At 45.7% G+C, this 21,929-nt stretch overlaps 1 protein-coding gene across 2 annotated transcripts in view; it reads right to left on the reverse strand.

Annotated features, from left to right (window-relative positions):
* Positions 1-1,365: 1,365 nt before the first annotated feature.
* xylt2 (xylosyltransferase II) overlaps positions 1,366-21,929 on the reverse strand; it is a 261,068-nt gene continuing 240,504 nt past the window's right edge. For both annotated transcript variants that reach the window (XM_078570870.1, XM_078570869.1), the window contains exon 11: positions 1,366-3,700. In XM_078570870.1, the coding sequence (XP_078426996.1) occupies positions 3,378-3,700 (323 nt within the window). In that variant the 3' untranslated portion in view covers positions 1,366-3,377. The remainder of the gene's footprint in view (positions 3,701-21,929) is intronic.

Consider the following 21,929-nt stretch of genomic DNA (forward strand, 5'->3'; position numbering starts at 1 on the left):
AGTATTCAATCAGTTATTTCTCAAGAAAACTCAATACATGTCAACAAAATGCTCCATCGATGAGAAGGAGACGTTAAGTCTTGTCTTTTCAACAATTTGAAGTACATGTTTGGAATAATCAAGGAGAAACATTAATTTACACTGACCAAAATCCACTGCTGATTTTGCAAAAGTTCCACATTAAGAATCTTCAGTTGTTTCACTGGAGTTTGTTGCTGCAGCCCTTAAACCTAAAACTTGAGCATGTTGCTGGGGAGAACAATGTAATTGCTGATGCTCTGTCCAAACTTTAAAGAAAACGTATATGAGAAAAGGCAGGCTCTGAGTTATGACAATTCTATGATGTTTGAATCCTGCTAATCCTACTTATTATATTTACTTGCTTTTGCTTTGGTTAAGCCCTTATAACTTTGTAAATATATGTGTAATGTGAAATAAGATAAGATGTACAGTATGTTATTACATATTGGTTAAAATGTTTATGATAAGAACATGTTGTATTAAAAAGCTACTGTAAAGAAACCTTCACTACTGTAAAGCTTTCTTTTTTCCCAAGGGATAAAGGTGTGAAGGAATCTGCATTTTTCAAATTTAATTTATATATTTTTGAGGCAGGCCCTAACTTAGAACAGAAACTGAACTGAGAAATGAAATTGAAAGGGAAGCACAAAAGGTAAAACCACAAACAAACTGAATTTGGGAAATCAAAACTGAAATATTATTGAAAGATATAAAAGGACACAGTTCAGTCCAAGCAGCAGTAACAGTTGTTGAGGCCACTGATGCAGCACAAGCAAGCTGAAGAAAACTGAAGATGACAGTACAGGTTCAGAAGCTGAGAATAATATGCTGCAGCTGTTTCTGTTACTGAAAGATAAGATTGGTGGGCTTACCCCATTCAGACTGAAGTGAACAAGTTCTGCAGACATAGGCCATTTATGGTGAGGACTATGCCCATGGAACTCAGGTTGGTTGTGCACTGCTGTCGACTGGAGGTCAGACTAGCTCCTAGAAGGAGGGGAGCTGAAATTCCTTATGAGGAAGAAAGAGCTTGAAGGACATTGTGACTCATACTGATCACTAAAATCTGAGTGGTCTGCTGAGGCAATTCATAACACCTGCCTTAGCTGTAACTGCCATTTAATTTGCAATTTATCATTAAACCACGATTTGCCTGTTAATTCATATTAAACTTGTAAATTCTGGATGTTAGAGAATAGGATAGATAGTATTTAGTCTTTGCTTTGTTTACACTTATACAGTAAAATATTCTTCTGTTTTTAAACTGTGGAATCTTGTGGCTTCATTCCTTTAGCAAATAACTGGGACTTGCGAATTTTGTCTACTTTAAAAAAAAGTTACTGGTTTCTACAGACAAACAGTGTATACTTTATTATTGAAAAAATATGAATTCTCATTTCTCTGTGTGTTTTGAGGGGCAGGGTAAAGAAGCAAGATACAGATCTTGACAGCTGAATCAGGGAAGGTGTTTGGTCATATGTAATAATGTGGTAATATAGTCACATACCGAAGTAACTATATACTATATACATAACATTTTCTATATTACAGAAACTATACAATGTTTCATTTGGTACTGTCCTCATCAAAACAAGTTGGATAGTAAAATCAAATGGAAGGACCTTTCAAAGAACAAAATCTTTCAATGCCAGAGTCCGAATGTTTTTGTTTGAAAGAAGGAATGGGGGAGTGATGTCAGCCAGGATGCTGCTCTGGTACAGGAAGCATCATATGTTTCTCAAATGAAAACTAGGTTTCGTGCCAACAATTATTCCATAATGAAAAATATTTTTAAAAATATCCTTCTTTACTGGGGTGCAGCACACCTCACCCTCTGAGTGTAGAAATATGCAGCACAGGTGGCGGCCATGCGGTGCAATATGCCATTATTGGCTCTTTGAGGAAGTTATCTGATTTGTCCAACTTCCTGCTCTTTCCCCAGAGGCCCACGAATTTTTCCTTTTGAAGTATTTATCTAACTTACATTTGGAAGTTACTCGTGAATCTGCCTCCACCACTTGTTTAGGCAGTGCATTCCAGATCTTAATTCACTGGGTAAAGAAATTCTGCTCATTTCCCACCCCTATTATTTTGTCATCACCTGAAATCCGTACCTCACACAATTGGTTATTCTTTATCAGCCAAGACAGTGGGTGTCGACAATTCAACCACAGAAAACCATGTGATGAATCCAATCCTGCCCTCACCTCAGGGACAGTAGAGGTTGCTGGTTCATGGTCGAGAGTGAGAAACTTGGATTATCTTTAGTCTTTTCCTGAACCCAGGTTTACTGAGCCTCACTACTGCCCCAGTAACTAGACATTAGTCTGAAATTATACAGCTCTTTTAAGAATCATTGCTTGCGATTTTTGTGTCCTCCTCTGCTTGCTTATTTCTGTTTATTGAGTCAAAAAATTGACTGGATTTCAATTATAATAAAATGGATATTAGGCCTGTGGAAGTGATCAGGCCAATTAGAAATAAGTTCCTTCCATATTTGCTAATTCATCACTATATCAACAATCTTACTCAGGATGGTTAGAGTGGAAAGAAAATCATACACCTACACTAAAAAGCACACTTCTCAGATTGGGGTTGAATTTTATTGTTGGGACAGTGTAGAGGGAGCTTTACTCTGTGTCTAACCCATGCTGTCTGCATGGAAGTGTTTGATGCTGATACTGGATGCCTGGAGTGGAAAGTGTTCCATTCCCCAACACAGATATCATTCTGCTTGATGAGCAAAAACTGGAGGCTGTATTTTTCAATAAACAATGTCTTTATGAAGAGTTCTGAAGTTGGGGCCATATGTTAATATGTTTAACATCTTAATTAGTTGGTGTTTTCCTCTAAGGAATGTGGTGATGACTTTCAAATTATTGGATCAATTCATATCATCCCACCCAACAACAGTTTGCTCAAATTCAACCACAAACTGGATCCTAGCAACATTATGGAGCAACAAAGATTCCAGAGACAGTCGGGTGAAACCAGGAATGATGGGGCTCCCCCAAGTTCAACTGATGGCCATTCAACCAGGGACCACTGTTCAATAATTCCTCATGAAGCCACAATGTGCCGAGGACAGACTCTTCAGTTCAACGCCTGACAAAGATCTAATCGCTGCATTGGATTGGGACGACTTTGTGATGCAGGGATCTGTGATCCATTCTTCCCCTTCCTCTTAAACTCTATGCATTGTCTTTTTAACACATTGCTATCATTCTTCTGTCTACCAGTGACAGGACACTGGATCAACACACCAGTTCACATTTGGGTTTCTTTCTGCTGGCTTGACTCCTGTGCACTGCCCTTACCCCCAACCACCCCCCCACCCCCCACCCCCACCTCCTATGCTACCTCAGACGCCCATCACCTTTGACTGGTCCCAGTTCAGATTTGGGGTCATCTGATAGAGAACTCCAGGTAGTCTTTTGACAGGGTGGCAGTAATGGGCATGGTGAAGGTTCCACTGCACAGGTGTTGGTAGCTGACCAGAACTTGCCCACGCTCTCGTACACCCATGATTCCAGTGGTTTTCCAACTAGCTGAGCATTACGTAGAGCCTCCTTCACTGCGACATCTGGTGGAGGAAGGTTCAGAATCCCGCTTAGGTGCTGGAAGCTCTGGTCCATATACTCATTGTTCGGTGGGCCGGCGTGTAACCACTGGTCTTGTCCTGAATCACAGAAAGGAGAACAAATGTTTATTTTTATTGATTGACTGAGAATAGCAGCTGCAAGACACAAATGAGCAATGGCGGGCTTCCTCCACCCTTCACCTGACAGGGCAGATCCTAAGTCGGGTAACTGAGCCATTAATCCTGGCTGGCACACCAGTACAGAGGGAGTACTGCACTGACAGTGGTGCCATTTTTTGAATGAAATGTTAAACTGAGGCCTCGTCTGCCCTCTTAGTTGGATGCAAAGGATCCCAAGGGACTATTTTATGAAAAGCAGCGTAGATATCTCCAGTGCCTTGGTAAGTATTTATCCCTCAACCAACTACGCCAAAAAGCGGTAATACATTACTGTTTGCAGGATCTTCATGTGCACAATCTGGCTGCCACATTTCCTACATTACTACAGTGACTACACTTAAAATGGACTTAATTTGGTTATAAAGCCTTTTGGGATGTCTTAAGATTGCAAAAGGCACTGCACAAATACAAATTCATTCTTTTTTAGGTGGGATTCCAAGGAGCATCTGTTCTCTAATGATTCCATTGTAGGGGCCTTCCAGTCTGATCTTTCTCTTGCACATGACTTGGTTCAAACAGTTTGCACCAATCACTCATGGCAAAGGGATCAGAAATGGAATTGCTTTGTTGATTTCCCATTCTAGGTCAGGGGTCTAATCCTCACAAACCTCCTCACAAAATAGGGTCTAACCTGGGGCATTCCTGGTCTGGGTGGCTCACTATAACACAGAGCCTTACAGAGTTAAGGGGGAGAGTTCTGTTAGTCAGTTGGAACCCAGCAATCCAGGGCACTTCCAATGTACTGTGCAGCATGGAGATCAGCTTGTAGTCTCCACCAATCCTGTGCTCAGCATCCTGACCATCAGAGAAACAATAGAGTTGAGATCACAAATAGACAGACCAGACATTCTTTAAAGCAGAGAGCTACATTTATTCTCAAGCAATATTTACAGCACTGAATGAGGCCATTTGGCCCAATATGGCCCTTTAGCCAATAAGTCCCACTCCCCTTCCCTTTTCCTCATAGCCCTGCAAAGGTCTCCACTTCAAGTATATATCCAAATCCTTTATGAAAATTATTAACGAATCTACGTCCAGCAACTATTCAGGCAGTGCATTCCAGGTCATCACAACAACTCGCTGTGTAAAAATACTCTCCTCATCTCTCCCTGGTTCTTTTATCAATTACCTTAAATATACGTTCTCTGGTAACTGACCCATCTACCATGGGCAATACATTCAAAACAACTTATATTTTTAGAGTGCCTTTAATGTAAAGAAAAGACCCAATGTGCTTCACAGGAGGTTCATAGAACAAAATTCCACACCAACCCAGATAAGGCCCAAAATTTGGCCCAAATGCCCAAAAGCTTTGCCAAAGAGGTAACTTTCAAGGGGAATCTTAAAAGAGGAAAGCGAGGTAGAGAGGCAGAGAGGTACATGTTGGGAATTTCAGAGCTTAGGGCCCAAACACTTGGTGGCATGGCCACCAATGGGGCAGTGATTAAAATCGGGGTTGCTCAAAAGGCCAGAATTAGAGGCTCGCAAATATTGTGGTGGGAACCAAAGACCATTACTGCAGTCTTCCCAATATTGAATTGGACGCAATTTTTGCTCACCCAGTTGTAAGATTTTGATAATGCTACTAATTTTTAGGCTTTTATGTTAGTTTGAAGAAACATCTATGCATCTATGGATTTTATCTTAACCACCTTTTTAAACAGTTCAGCTTGAATTTCTGCATGTGGGACAATTTACAGTTAAGGCTAGGAGCAGGATGGTAGCTGTTTGCAAGAAATTGATGTCAATGGATTTTATTATTTTAAAGGTATCAAAAAGTCTGGGTTCAAGGAATTGGATTTGTTTTAATTACACTGTGCAATTGGGTGCTTCTTTATGGCTTACAGAGAGCGAAGACGGCTGAGAAGAGAGTGACTGAGGCACCAGGCTACGCAGAGGGAGGAGCAGCACCCTCTGGAAGAAGGGGCGGCTGGGGTTCCCACACAGCCACAGCGAGCCGTCGCTGCTAGGTGCCTAGCTAGGCCCAGGGTCTACTGACGGCACCTTTCATTCCTGCAGTGACCGAGAACCAGTGTTGCCCAAGACTGCACATGTCTAGGGAACTGGTCGGTCACATCTGCCAGCTACTGCAGGATTTGGCACCACAGGGACATGGAGGGCATCCACTACCAGTGGCCATGAAAATGACCGCAGTGCTCAATTTCTATGCCAATGGTTCCTTTCAGGGCTCCACAGGTGGCCTCTGAGGGATATCACAAACCTCCACCCACACACTTTGTGCATTTTGTCCAGGACAGCCAGGATGCAAGAGCGACTGGATTTGCCCAGATCTTGGGTTGCCCACAGGTGCAGGGTGCCATCTACTGCACTCACGTGGTGCTCAGATCTCCATCGTAACACGTGGTCAACTATGTCAACCGCAAGGGATTCCATTCACTGAATGTGCAGCTGGTGTGTGACCACCACAAATGCATCCTGCAGGTCCGTGCATCGTTTCCAGGGATTCCTACATTCTCAGTTGATCACAGATCCCTGAAGTCTTCCAGGGTCCACAGAAACTGCAAGGATGGCTCCTCAGGGACAAGGGCTACCCACCGAGGATGTGGCTGATGACACCGGTGCGAAGATGTAACGAGGCTCATGCTGCAACTTGCAACTTGGTGGAGCAGACCATCAGGGTGCTGAAAATGAGGTTCCAGTACCTGGGCCAGTCTGGTGGCGCCCTGCAATATAGTCCACAGAAAGTGTCGTGCATCGTCATTGTCTACTGCTCCCTTTACAACCTGGTGCTGCAACAGGGAGAGGAGCTGGCTGAGCAGCAGATGGAAGAGCTGGAGGTCTCCTCCAATAAGGGGGACGCCGATGGGGATGAGGGTGAGGAGGTCTTCGAAGGCGATGATGATGGGGATGAGGCGCTCGCATTGGCCAGATGAGGCAGGCATGCTCAGGAGGCCCTCATAGCTGCTAGGTTTGTGGAGGACGACGATGGCATGCAGTGAGGTGACATCATAGATCTTGCATCAATGAATGTTTGACTCCAGTCTGGCTTATGGCAACGCAGATACCCTCTGTGATAATGCTCCTGTCATGGGAGAAGTAGTGGAGGCCCTAATAGTCATTCGATTGCAGGAGGGTGATGACGACATGCAGTGAGGACGCTCCATATATCTTCACATAGCTTCAGAGGATGTCTGACGCCTGTCTGGCCGAGGGCAGCTCGCTTGTGCTCTGTGATCAGGGTCATATCATAGAGACGCCGCCATGAAACTTTAGAAGCATCTGATCCTTTGTCCAGCTTCAACACCTGAGCCCTTCAGGAGCACAGCGCTACTGGTCACAGACGCTAAAAAGATTGGGCCAGCCCCACCTTAAAGGTGCTGAGAGCACACAGAGAGGATGACGGAACTCTGTGATGCCTGCCCACAACATTCTGGCAGCAATGACAAGCACCGTTGAGGTGCAGGCATCAGTAATGTGTCCAGGGAGTGTGAGGCCGGACCATCACTTTGGTCTGAAGGCTGCACAAATCACAGGGAAGAAGCCCTGGACTGAGATACCTGCCGTTATCTTCTGCTGAAAGGTTTCACATCTGAGTGACATGAACACTGCTCATCAGAACAAGGAGCCATAGGCAGGGAGTCATTCCTGGGAGTTTATTGACAACAGTGAAGAGTATGTACAAGTGATGAATACCCGTGCCCAGGCTGTGCAACTACATCTTAACGTTCCTAACCCTGCAACTAGGTCTTGGTGCTCTCTGGCCATCCACAGTGGAGGTGGAGGTAGCCTGCTAACTGTCTGTGATGACCTTGGCAGGCGTCCTCTGGAGGGCTGAGACTTGGAGGGCCCCAGATTGCTTTCGGCGTCCTGCTGTTTGGCAACGGTACCCTCCTCGGCCTGTGGAGCTGGAGCTGCTGAGGTCACTGGAAGAGGGGATTCAGATGGGCTGGCCATTCCCGGAGTCACCTGGATGGAAAGCTGTACACCTGCTGATCCTCCTCCCTAAGGGTGCCCAAGAGCACCTGGCTGACTCCTTGAAGAGAAAGGGTTATCCACATTCCTCTCGTGTATACACTGTTGGAGGCCAACTATGGCGTCAGCGATGGAGTTGAGCCCACGCAGCAGTGCAGGAGCAACATCCTACATCATGATCTCCATGACAGCCGCCATCATACCAGTTGGCATGCCGGTGCTATCACCTCAGCCTGAAGTTGAACCGGGCCCCTCGATCATGCCTTGCGACCTGAGGAGTGCAGTCGACGTCCCCTCCTGATGTTCCTGAGCTTGCCTTTGCAGCTCCAGCAACTGTGACATCACCGAGTCCAGAGGCTCGTCATCTGACTCAGGCTCAGCAAATATCTGGCCTCCAGCAGTCCTCTGAGTGCCAGGCACCTGGGATGATCCTGCCACCGCCTGCTGCTGATCAGACAGAATAATGTGCTCACCAGATTGCGATCTCGGGTCTAATGTAAAGCTAGGTCCCACCGAGGTGTGTGTCTCTGCGCTGGTGGAGGGTGTGGGTGAGCACTGTGATGGGGCTTCAAGGAGGGTGCCACCAGATTCCTCTTCATAGATTTCTTCTGGGCCTAATTGGAGACCCTGGGTCATGGACTCCAGCGGCTGCTTTTTTAAATTAATTTGTGGGATGTGGGCTTCGCTGGTTGGGCCAGTATTTATTGCCCATCCCTAGTTGCCCTTGAGAAGGTGGTCGTGAGCTGCCTTCTTGAACCGCTGCAGTCCACGTGGTGTAGGTACACCCACAGTGCTGTTAGGAAGGGAGTTCCAGGATTTTGACCCAGTGACAGTGAAGGAACCGCGATATAGTTCTAAGTCAGGATGGTGAGTGGCTTGGAGGGAAACTTCCAGGCTGTGGTGTTCCCATCTGTCTGCTGCCCTTGTCCTTCTAGATGGTAGTGGTCATGGGTTTTGAAGGTGCTGTCTAAGGAGCCTTGGTGAATTTCTGCAGTACACATTGCTGTGCGTTGGTTGTAGAGGGAGTGAATGGTTGTGGATGTTGTGCCAATCAAGCCGGCTGCTTTATCATGGACAATAGCAAGCTTCTTGAGTGTCGCGGGAGCTGCACTCATCCAGGCAAGTGGGGAGTATTCCACCACATTCCTGACTTGTGCCTTGTAGATGGTGGGCAGGCTTTGGGAAGTCAAGAGAATTCGCAGGTTTCCTAGCCTCTGATCTGCTCTTGTAGCCACAGTATTTATATGATCAGTTTCTGGTCAATGGTAACTCCCAGGATGTTGATAGTCGGGGATTCAGTGATGGTAATGCCATTGAAGGGGTGATGGTTAGATTCTCTATTGTTGGGGATGGTCATTGCCTGGCACTTGTGTGGTGTGAATGTTACTTGCCACTTGTCAGCCCAAGCCTGGAAATTGTCCAGGTTTTGCTGCATTTGGACATGGACTGCTTCAATATCTGAGGAGTCGGGAATGGTGCTGAACATTGTGCAATCATCAGCACTTCTGGCCTTATGATGGAAGCAAGGTCATTGATGAAGCAGCCGAAGATGGTTGGGCCGAGTACACTACCCTGAGGAACTCTTGAAGTGATCACCTGGAGCTGAGATGACTGACCTCCATCAACCACAACCATCTTCCTTTAAACCAAGGCTTTAATGAGGTCAGGAGCTGAGTGGCCCTGGCGGAACCCAAACTGGGCGTCAGTGAGCAGCTCATTGCTAAGCAAGCGCCACTTGATAGCACTGTTGATGACCCCTTCCATTACTTTATTGATGATACAGAGTAGACTGATGGGGCGGTAATTGGCCGGGTTGGATTTGTCCTGCCTTTTGTGTACAGGACATACCTGGGCAAATTTCCACATAGCCGGGTACATGCCAGTTTTGTAGCTGTACTATAACAGCTTGGCTAGGGTAATGGCAAGTTCTGGAGCACAAGTCTTCAGCACTAATGCCGGAATATTGTCAGGGCCCATAGCCTTTGCAGTATCCAGTGCTCCAGTGCCTTCAGCTGTTTAGTGATATCAATTGGAGTGAATCGAATTGGCTGAAGACTGGCATCTCTGATGCTGGGGACCTCCAGAGGAGGCCGAGATGTATCATCCACTCAGCATTTCTGGCTGAACATTGTAGCAAATTTTTCAACCTTGGCTTTTGCACTGATGTGCTGGGCTCGTCCACCATTGAGGATGGGGATATTTGTGGAGCCTCCTGCTCCAGTGAGTTGTTTAATTGTCCATCACCATTCACGACTGCATGTAGCAGGGCTGCAGAGCTCAGATCTGATCCGTTGGTTGTGGGGTCGCTTAGCTCTATTTATCACTTGCTGTTTATGCTGTTTGGCACACAAGTCGTCCTGTGTTATAGTTTCACCAGGTTGACACCTCATTTTTAGGTATGCCTGGTGCTGCTCCTGGCATGCCCTCCTGCACTCTTCATTGAACCAGGGTTGATCCCCTGGCTTGATGGTAATGGTAGAGTGGGGGATATGCCGGGCCATGAGGTTACAGATTGTGTTCGAGTACAATTCTGCTACTGCTGATATCCCACAGTGCCTCATGGATGCACAGTTTTGAGTTACTAGATGTTTTCGAAATCTATCCCATTTGGCACGGTGGTAGTGCCACACAATACGATGGAGGGTATCCTCAATGTTAAGGTAGGACTTTATACCCACAACAACTGTGCAGTGGTCACTCTTACCGATACTGTCATGGGCAGATGCATCTGCAGCAGGCAGGTTGGTGAGGATGAGGTCAAGTATGTTTTTCCCTCTTGTTGGATCCCTCATTACCTGCAGTACCAGTCTAGTAGCTATGTCATTTTGGACTCGGCCAGCTTGGTCAGTAGTGGTACTGGGCCACTCTTGCTAATCTACATTGAAGTACCCCATCCAGAGTACATTCTATGCCCTTGCCACCTTCAGTGCCTCCTCCAAGTGATGTTCAACATGGAGGAGCGCTGATTCATCAGCTGAGGGAGGGTGGTATGTGGTAATCAGCAGGAGGTTTCCTTGTCCATGTTTGACCTGATGCTAAGAGACTTGAAGGGGCAGAGTTGATGTTGAGGACTCCCAGGGCAACTCCCTCCTGACTGTATACCACTTTGCTGGGTCTGTCCTGTTGGTGGTGGTGTCTGGGACATTATCTGTAAGGTATGATTCCGTGAGGATGACTATGTCAGGCTGTTGGTTGAGTAGTCTGTGAGACAGCTCTCCCAATTTTGGCACTAGCCCCCAGATGTTGGTAAGGAGGACTTTGCAGGGTCGACAGGGCAGAGTTTGCCGTTGTCATTTCCCGTGCTTAGGTGGATGCTGGGTGGTCTGTCCAGTTTCATTCGTTTTTTGAGACTTTAATACGCGTTTGATACAACTGAATGGTTTGCTAGGCCATTTCAGAGGGCATGTTAGCGTCAACCACATGTAGGCCAGACCAGGTAAGGACGGCAGATTTCCTTCCCTGAACCAGATGGGTTTTTACAACAATTAACAATGGTTTAATGGTCATCATTAGACTTATAATTCCAAATTTTTATTGAATTCAAATTCCCCCATGTGCCGTAGCGCAATTCGAACCCGGGTCCCCAGTGCATTACTCTTGGTCTCTGCGACTAGTCTAGCGACCATACCATTACACCATCGCCTCCCTTCCGAGATGTGCCTGTGGAAGCAAGGGAAATAATTAGTGCAAGGCAGTGGCCCGTGAAACAGGGCATATCAGTCACAACATGGTTATCTAATGGATCTTGCACTGCTGGATCCTCACTTGGTAAGAGCACTGCCAACCTCACCGTCAGCACAGGAATGGTCCAGATCCTCGCTGGCCAGCTGGATGGCTCTGTTTTCGAAGTCCATGAGAACCTTGATTTCAGGCATTCCTCCACCAGTCTGCGACCTCTCCCTCTTACTGTGTGCCAGCCTGTCCTGCAAGAATAGAGATGGAGAGAGTGTAAGCAGGATGCCTGCCAGGCCAGATGATAAGTATTTCTGGCATGTGTGGGTGGTGAGTGGTCCCATGGATGGGATGAGGACGTGAAGGTGTGTGTGAGGGAGCAAATGATGATGTCCCTTGAACCGGCAGTGAGTGAGGGCGCTGTGGATGTGTGATGGGTTTGTGAGTGTGTGAGTTGAGAGTGATGAGAAGAGTGACTTACCCTGGCGGAACAGAGGAGATCATTTATCCTCTTGCAGCATTGGTTGCTGTCCTCTTTTGAAGGGCGTTGGCGCTGACTACTGCTGCCACTGCCTCCCAAGCCAAATTAGTGAGGTTGCTGCCCATCCTGCGGCTAGAGTGAGAGTAGTGGACTTCATGGCGAGCCTCCACTGCATCCAAAAGGCACGCATCATTGAACCTGGGGGCTGCAGTCTTTTTGCCTTTCAGGGCCATGTCTGCTTTGCAGCAGTCGTGGGCTGGAAGCACTGAAATGTGTGTGTGCAGCTGGCCTTTAAATATGACGCCTGGCATGCTGAAGCGGCAACGTGATGGTGCGGCGGGTGAATGAAAGCCGCCTGCCTTGAAAACGGCGTGTATCCCAGGAATGCATAATTAATGCGGCAGGTTTGGGACAATACGACCGCACTTTGGGCAGAATCATCCCAGATTTGCACTAAGTCTTTGTTGGCATAATTTTAACATGGCTTCTGTGCTTTGTTTCTTCTGAGACACAGTTCACTGTAATGTCACTTCAGAGACAGAAGAAAGACATCGCCTGTGCTTGCAGCACTCGAGGAATCCTAAGACCTTGAGGGATAAGAATCTTCCATGTTGTCTTCATTGCTTTTGTTGAGTATATGTAACATGTTGCTTAACAAATTCTATTTGATTCATAAATACTAGTTATTTGTACCTTGTTAGGTCAGGCACAATTGAGGACCCAACTGTTAGAAATTAGCGAATTAAATATTTTAGGTATAAAGGTTTTATACCTCAAAACCCCTAAGCTTTACACAGCACTGGATGTCAGATAAGCAGTCGGATACTTTAGCAATAGTGGAGGAGTCGAGAGAGGTGATTGAGGTAGAGCTGGGTGTCTCAGCATACATGTGAAAGCTAACACTGTGTTTTTGAATGGTGTCACCAAGGTGGTGAATGGTGTCACCATGTAGATGAAGAATAGGAGAGGGTCAAGGATAGATCCTTGAGGAAGTCCAGAGGTAATGGTGAGGGAGTGGGAAGTGGTAATCTGGCTACAATTAAATAGAGAAGAATCGAACTGGGTGAATGCAGTGCCACCCAGCAGGATGACAGTGGAGAGGCTTTGGAGGATGATGGTGTGGTCAACCGTGTCAAAGGCTAAAGGCAGATCAAGAAGGATGAGGATGGATAGTTTATCTTTGTCACAATCATGTAGGATGTAATTTGCAACTTCGTTGAAAGATGTTTTGCTACTGTGGCAGGAGTGGAAACCAAATTGGAGGGATTCAAACATGGAGATCCGGGAAAGATGGAAACAGGTTTGGGAGGTGACAACAGGTTTAAGGTCTTTGGAGAGGAAAAGGAGGCGACGACAGATTACAAAAGAAAGGGAGACAGCACTGGAGGGATAGAATCGCTTATAACATATGAGGATAAGGAAGGGAAGGTGGGTGGTCAGCAGTTTAGTGGGAATAGGATTGAGGGAACAGGAGGTGGTTTGCATGGATAAGATGAGCTAAGAAAGGATATTCGGGAGATGGGAGAAAAGCTAGAGAAAAATGCAGGTTCAGGGCTAGGGGAGGGGGAGTGTTAGAGGAAGTCTGGCCCAGTGGGCTAGTGGAATGGAAGGAAGCGACAGGCAACTGATCGGATTGTCTCAATCTTAGTGACAAAGAAGTCTGTGGGCTTCTTGCACTTAGTGTTGGAGATAAGGTTGGAGGAGACAGGGGAGTGATGTTTAAGAAGATGGTGCACAGTAGATAAAAGAGCTGGGAGTTCTCTTTGAATTCCAGGATGATCTTGGAATAGTGAGCAGTTTTAGCAGACGAGAGTAAGACCTTATGGTACTTTATGTGGTCTAGTGAGATCTGGCGGTGAATGGCTAAATTAATTGTCTGTCATATCCTTTCATCCCTTGGACTTTAGGGAGCAGAGATAAGGGCCGTACGAGGGAAACGACCAGGGTGAGAAAGTAATAGTTATATTGGGGACTAGGGGATCAAAGGTGGAGGTGATTAAATCAGTACCTGCAGAAATGTTGTGGCAAGCAGAGGACCAAAGGCTAAAAAATTGGGATTTTGAAAATGCAGTTGTAAGTGAACTGGGTTCAGGAATGGATACAGAAGAAGAACTAGGAATAGGACGAGGAAAAGGGATTTGGATGGAGAGTGATACAAGGAAGTGATCAGAGGAGCTTTATATGCAATTGATACAATGGGAGTAGCAAAACGGCATGTGACAGCAAAGTCAAGGGCTGGCTATGCATGTGGGTTGGGAAGTTTCCACGAAGGGAGAGATTTAGGGAGGATAAGAGGGCAGTGATCTTAAAGGGATGAGAACATCACAGGATCACTGAATCGCACAGTGCAGAAGAGGCCCTTCGGCTCATCGAGTCTGCACCAACATGTGAGAAACACCTAACCTACCTACCTAATCCCATTTACCAGCACTTGGCCCATAGCCTTGAATGTTATGATTTGCCAAGTGCTCATCCAGGTACTTTTTCAAGTATGTGAAGCAACCCGCTTCCACCACCCTACCAGGCAGCGTATTCCAGACTGTCACCACCCTTTGGGTAAAAAAGTTTTTCCTCACATCCCCCTAAACCTCCTACCCCTCACCTTGAAATTATGTCTCCTTGTGACTGACCTTTCAACTAAGGGGAACAGCTGCTCCCTATCCACCCTGTCCATGCCCCTCATAATCTTGTACAACTTGATCAGGTCGCCCCTCAGTCTTCTCTGCTCCAACGAAAAGAACCCAAGTCTATCCAACCTCTCTTCATAACAAGGTCCCACATGGGAGACTTATAAAGTAGGCAAATGCACATGGGATACAGGGTAATTTGATAAGGTGGATTTAAAATTGGCTTAGTTGTAGGAGACAGAGGGTGATGACAGAAGGATGCTTCAGTGACTGGACGCCAGTGTCCAGTGGTGTACCACAGGGTCTGTGCTCGGTCCCCTAATATTTGTCATTTATATAAACGACATAAATGACTATGTGGGGGGTAGGATTAGTAAATTTGCGGATGACACAAAGATTGGCCAGGTGGTTAACAGTGAGGTTGAGTGTCTTGGGCTACAGGAAGATATAGATGGAATGGTCAAATGGGCCGATAAGTGGCAGATGGAATTTAATCCTGAAAAGTGTGAGGTGATACACTTTGGAAAGAGTAATTTGACAAGGAAGTATTCAATGAACGGCATGGCACTAGGAAGTTCTGAGGAACAAAGGGACCTTGGCGTGTGTGTCCATAGATCTCTGAAGGCAGAGGGGCATGTTAGTGGGGTGGTGAAAAAGGCATATGGGACACTTGCCTTTATCAATCGAGGCATAGATTACAAAAGTAGGGAGGTCACGTTGGAGCTGTATAGAACCTTAGTGAGGCCACAGCTGGAGTACTGTGTGCAGTTCTGGTCACCACATTATAGGAAGGATGTGATTGCATTGGAGGGGGTGCAGCGGACATTCACCAGGATGTTGCCTGGGATGAAACATTTAAGTTATGAAGATAGACTTGGGTTCTTTTCGTTGGAGCAGAGAAGACTGAGGGGCGACCTGATCGAGGTGTACAAGATTATGCATGGACAGGGTGGATAGGGAGCAACTGTTCCCCTTAGTTGAAGGGTCAGTCACAAGGCGAAATAAGTTCAAGGTGACGGGCAGGAGGTTTAGGGGGGACTTGAGGAAAAACCTTTTTACCCAGAGGGTGGTGATGGTCTGGAATGCGCCGCCTGGAAGGGTGGTGGAGGCGGGTTGTCTCACATCCTTGAAAAAGTACCTGGATGAGCACTTGGCATGTCATAACATTCAAGGCTATGGGCCAAGTGCTGTTAAATGGGATTAGGTAGGTAGGTCAGGTGTTTCTCACATGTCGGTGCAGACTCGATGGGCCGAAGGGCCTCTTCTGCACTGTGATTCTGTAAATATTTCATCCCAGGCAACATCCTGGTGAATATCCTCTGCACCCACTCCAGTGCAATCACATCCTTCCTATAATGTGGCAACCACACTGCACACAGTACTCCATCTGTGGCCTCACCAAGGTTTTATACAACTCCAACATGATCTCCCTACTTTTGTAATCTATGCCTCGATTGATAAAGGCAAGTGTCCCATATGCCTTTTTCACCACCCCACTAACATGCCCCTCTGCCTTCAGAGATCTATGGACACACACGCTAAGGTCCCTTTGTTCCTCAGAACTTCCTAGTGTCATGCTGTTCATTGAATACTTCCTTGTCAAATTACTCCTTCCAAAGTGTATCACCTCACACTTTTCAGGGTTAAATTCCATCTGCCACATATCTGCCCATTTGACCATCCCGTTTATATCTTCCTGTAGCCCAAGACACTCAACCTCACTATTAACCACCTGGCCAATCTTTGTGTCATCCGCAAACTATTCCCCACATAGTCATCTATGTCGTTTATATAAATGATATATAATAGGGGACCCAGCACAGATCCTGTGGTACACCACTGGAGACTGGCTTCCAGTCACTAAAGCATCCTTCTGTCATCACCCTCTGTCTCCTACAACTAAGCCAATTTTGAATCCACCTTATCAAATTACCCTGTATCCCATGTGTATCTGCCTTCTTTATAAGTCTCCCATGTGGGACCTTGTCAAAACATGATGGGTAGAGATGAAGATTGAAATAACTGAGGATGGGAAATCATTTGGTGCAGAAACTGAGGGAGGGAAGCAGTGAGATTATTTAAATGAGGATTTTTATTGAACGGGGAATAGGGTCGAGAAAGAGGATTTTGAAAGACAGGTGAGAGGGTGGAACAAGGTGAGATGATCAAAGGAGGAGAAAGTGCCAGAGGAGTGGGGAGGGGTCAGGTCAAAGCGTGACCTTGTGCTAAGCACCACATTACCACCATGATGTTTTTGGCAGGGTAAGCGGTGAAAGATGTAACCAGGCAAAAAGGCTTCTCTCAGAGGATAGGTGTCATCACCCCTCAGCCAGGTTTCCATCAAGGCCGTGATGTCAATGCAATCATCCACAATCAGTTCATGGATGGCAAGAATTTTGTTCACAAATGAACTGACGTTCAGGAAGGAGATGTGTAGAGCAGCGGTGAGAGCTGATTTTCTGGCAAAGCCCATAGGTTCATTAGTGGGAGGGTTGAATTGAATGGGAGAAGATTGGCAAGATTAACCCCCAATGGGGACCACGCAGCAGGATGGTCAATGAGAGAGTGAGATGGGGCAACTGGGGTTGCTGCTCATAATGAGCCAGCACCCAATGTCTCAATGAGCCTTTTGGAGAATGTCAAGAGACGCACATAGGGGGTCTAAGAGGGAGTCAACCCTGGAACAGCGAGTGGTAGGACAGCACGAAAGTTGAGGAGTATTTAAGGTTTGAGGTATGGAATTGGGAGGGCAGAGCACTTAAGAGAGATGGAAAGGAGGCATGACAATGAAAGAGAAGGGTCTATGAAGGGTAAAGAGAAAAGGAATAAAAAACAAGAAAACTAGAGCATAAGTTCTGGAGCAACAGCCAAAATGCACACACGAATGGACTCAAGGAAAGCTGAAGTTACATCAATCTAGTTACATATGGGATACATAAAAACCTCTCAGTAGTTGGGAAATAGGAAATAAATAGGAGACAACAGGAAGGAATCCAGAGTTAAGGTCGTTTGTTGGAGTTACGATGTGAGGGTGCATTCAGCGAGGAGCATCAACAAGTGTCCGAATACAGAGACAGGTGTAGCAAGTGAGTAGTATAAGGGTTTTCAGGCAGAGCAAGGCTTAATGTGAAACTGGCAAACAGTACTGCCCCACAGTGGAAAGACTCCCCATGTGGAGAGACACATGATGGTAGAGTCTGGAAGGAGCCAGCTTGGAGGCAGCACCAATGCAAAGCAGAACCTTCGATATGTATATAGTTATGGGTTAGCAATAAACAGTTTATGTTCCAACCATACAAGCCTCCAGACCTGTTAGTGAGACACCAAACAACCTTACAACATGATGGCAGTGAAGGGTGAACCCCAAAATCCCACAGAAGCTGGAGAAGGAATCCAGAATCTCAAAGCATGAAAAACCAAAGGATCTTTAGCAGAAGTGCACCAAAATTGAGGTCACAGTTGGAAATTTGCTAAAAAGAAGCTCCATTGCAGACATGGAGGCTGAAGGACTCCACCAGGGCACGTGGAGGTCCATTGCCAGACCTAATCGAATGCAGAGTCAAGGGACCTAGCTAGATCACAAAAGGCTGAGCAAAATTCAAATAAGGAAAAAGGGCTGAAAAGGCAACAGAGGAATTGATTGCGCAGACGAAAAGCCAGACCTGATCGAACACAGAGGCAGAGTCACAGGATCTGGGCAGGTCACAAAAGGCTGTACAAAATTTAAAGAAAGAAAAAAGGCTGAAAGTCAGAAGGAAAATCCACTGTGGAGATGAAAAGAAGAGCCTGAGTGAATGCAGAATCAAGGGACCTGGCCAGATTCTAAAAAAGGGTGAGTAAAAATGCAGAAATTACCTTTCAAAATAGACAGAAATCTGTATCAGCACATACAAAGGAGCAGAAATAGGCCATTCGGCCCCTCAAGCTTGCTCCGCCATTCATTAAGATCAGTTTCAAATTCCACATTTCCATCTCCCCCCGATAACTTTTGATTCCCTTGCCTAACAAGAATCAATCTACCTCTGCCTTAAAAATATTCAATGACCCCGCCTCCAACGCCTTCTGAGGCACAAAGTTGTGCACAAACCTCTGAGAAAAAATAATTCTCCTCATCTCTGTCCTAAAAGGGCAACCCCTAATTTTAAAACATTGCCCCCTAGTTCTGGACTCACCCACAAGAGGAAACATCCTTTCCAAGTCCATCTTGTCAATATGCTCAGGATCTTATATGCTTCAATCAAGTCACCCCTCATTCTTCTAAACTCCAGTGGGAACAAGCCCTGTCTGGCTAACCTTTCCTCATAAGACAACTCGCTCATTCCAGGTATCAATCCAGTAAACCGCCTCCAACACATTTACATCCTTCCTTAAATAAGGATACCAAAACTGCACACAATATTCTCACCAATGCCCTGTGTAACTAAAGCATAACATCCTTACTTTTATGTTCAAATCCTCTCATAATAAAGGATAGCAATCCACTAGTCTTCTTAATCACTTACATACTAACTTTTTGTAACTCATGCACTAGAACACCAAGATTCCTCCGCAGCTTGGAGTGCTGCAGCCGTTCTCCGTTTAAGTAATACTCTGCTTTTTTATTCTTCCTGCAAAGTGAACAACTTCACATTTTTCCCACATTATACTCCACCTGCCATATTTTTGCCCACTCACTCAACCTATCTATATCCTCTTCTTATATCCTCTTCACAACATACTTTCCTACCTATCTTTGTGTCATCTGCAAATTTAGCTGTCATGCCTTCATTCCCCTCATCTAAGTCATTGATGTAAATTGTAAAAAGTTGAGGCCCCAGCACAGACCCCTGCAGGACTCCACTTGTCACATTCTGCCAATTAGAAAAAGACTCATTTATGCATCCTCTCTGTTTTCTGCCAGCCAGCCAATCTTCTATCCATGTTAATACGTTAACCCCTACACCATGATCTTATATTTGCTTTTCATGTGGCACCTCATCAAATATCTTCTTGAAATCCAAGTACAGCACATCTACAGGCTCCCCTTTATCCACAACGCATGTTACTCCTTCAAAGAACTCCAATAAATTGGTTAAACATGATTTTCCTTTCACAAAACCATGCTGACTCTTCCTGATTACCTTGAGTTTCTCTAAGTGCCCAGCTATAGCCTCCTTAATGATCAATTCTAAAATCTTCCCCATGACAGATGTCAAGCTAACTGGCCTATATTTTCTTGTTTTCTTTCTCCCTCCCTCCTTGAACAGAGGGGTTTTATTTGCTACTTTCTGGTCTGATGGAACCTTGCCAGAATCTAGGGAATTTTGGAAAATTAATACCAATGCATCTACTACCTCATTAGCCACCTCTCTTAAGACTCTAGAATGAAGTACATCAGGACCCAGAGACTTGTCAGCCCGCAGCTCCATCAGTTTGCTCAGTACCGCTTCCCTAGTGATTGTAATTTCACCAAGTTCCCCTCTCCCTTCCACTTCCTGATTTACAGCCATTATTGGAATGTTTTTTGTATCCTCTATAGTGAAGACAGAAGCAAGATATTTGTTCAGTTCATCTGCCATTTCCTTATTATCTACTATTAACTCCTCATTGTCACTCTCTAGAGGTCCAACTTTACCTACTTTTTTCCTTTTCAAATACCTCCAGAAACTCTTGCTATCCATTTTTACATTTCTAGCTAGCTTCCTCTAATACTCTAACTTCTTACTCCTGATTAACCTTTTAGTCATTCTCTGCCATTCTTTATATTCTGACCAATCATCTGACCTGCCACTCATCTTTGTGCAGTTATATGTTTTTTCCTTAAGTTTGATGCTTTCCTTAACTTCTTTAGTTAACCACGGATAATGGGTCCTCCCTTTAGAATTTTTCTTTATACTAGGAATATACTTATTCTGAAATATCCCCTTAAATGTTTGCCACTGCTTCTCTATTGAACTTTCCCATAGCCTAGTATCCCAGCTCACTTCAGCTAGCTCAGCTTTCATGCCCACACAGTTGCCCTTATTTAAGATTAAAATACAAGTCTTAGACCCACTCTTCTCCCTTTCAAACTGGATGTAAAATTCAATCATATTGTGGTCACTGCTACCTAGGGATGCTTTCACTCTGAAGTAATTAATTAATCCTGTCACATTACATAATGCCAAGTCTAATATAACTTGTTCTCTAGTTGGTTACAGAATGTGCTGCTCTAAGAAACTATATTGAAAGCATTCTATGAACTCCTCATTGAGGCTACGACTGCCAATCTTATTTTTCCAGCTTATATGTACATTAAAATCACCTATGATTATTGCTGTCCCTTTATCATAAGCACCCAATAGTTCTTATATACTTTGTCTTAAATTATGGTTACTATTAGGGGGCCTGGTAGGCCACTCCCACCAGTGACTTCTTTCCCCTGCTATAGCTCAACTCCACCCAAACTGATTCCACATCCTGATCTCCGGAACCAAGGTCATCTGTTGCATCATTGCCATCCTTGATCAAAAATGCTAACCCTCCTCCTTTACCTAGCTTCCTATTCACAGAATCACACAGTGCACACTTCAGCCCATCGAGTCTGCACTGACACGTGGGAAACACCTGACCTACCTGCCTGATCCCATTTACCAGCACTTGGCCCATAGCCTTGATTGTTATGACGCACCAAGTGCTCATCCAGGTACTTTTTAAAGGATGTGAGGCAACCCGCCTCCACCACCCTCCCAGGCAGTGCATTCCAGACCGTCACTACCCTCTGGGTAAAAACGTTTTTCCTCACATTCCCCCTAAACCTCCTGCCCCTCACCTTGAACTTGTGCCACCTTGTGACTGACCCTTCAACTAAGGGGAACAGCTGCTCCCTATCCACCCTGTCCTTGCCCCTCATGATTTTGTACACCTTGATCAGGTCGCCCCTCAGTCTTCTCTGCTCTAACGAAAACAACCCAAGTCTATCCAACCTCTCTTCGTAACTTTCATTCCAGGCAACATCCTGGTGAATCTCCTCTGCAGCCCCCTCCAGTGCAATCACATCCTTCCTATAATGTGGTGACCAGAACTGCACACAGTACTCCAGCATGACCTCCCTATTTTTGTAATCTATGCCTCGATTGATAAAGGTAAGTGTCCTATATGCCTTTTTCACCACCCCACTAACATGCCCCTCCACCTTCAGAGATCTATGGACACACACGCCAAGGTTCGCAGACACTTCTCCCTACCTCCCCCGGACTTTGACCCCACCACTGAACATCAAGCCATTGTTTCCAGGACTGTCACTGGCCTCATCTCCTCTGGAGATCTTCCCTCCACAGCTTCCAACATCATAGTCTCCTAACCTCAGATGGCCCGCTTCTACCTCCTACCCAAAATCCACAAACAGGACTGTTCCGGCAGACCGATCGTGTCAGCCTGTTCCTGTCCCACAGAACTCATTTCTTGCTATCTTGAC

The sequence above is a fragment of the Cetorhinus maximus genome, chromosome 24, assembly GCF_964194155.1.
Source record: "Cetorhinus maximus chromosome 24, sCetMax3.hap1.1, whole genome shotgun sequence".
Taxonomy (NCBI): domain Eukaryota; kingdom Metazoa; phylum Chordata; class Chondrichthyes; order Lamniformes; family Cetorhinidae; genus Cetorhinus; species Cetorhinus maximus.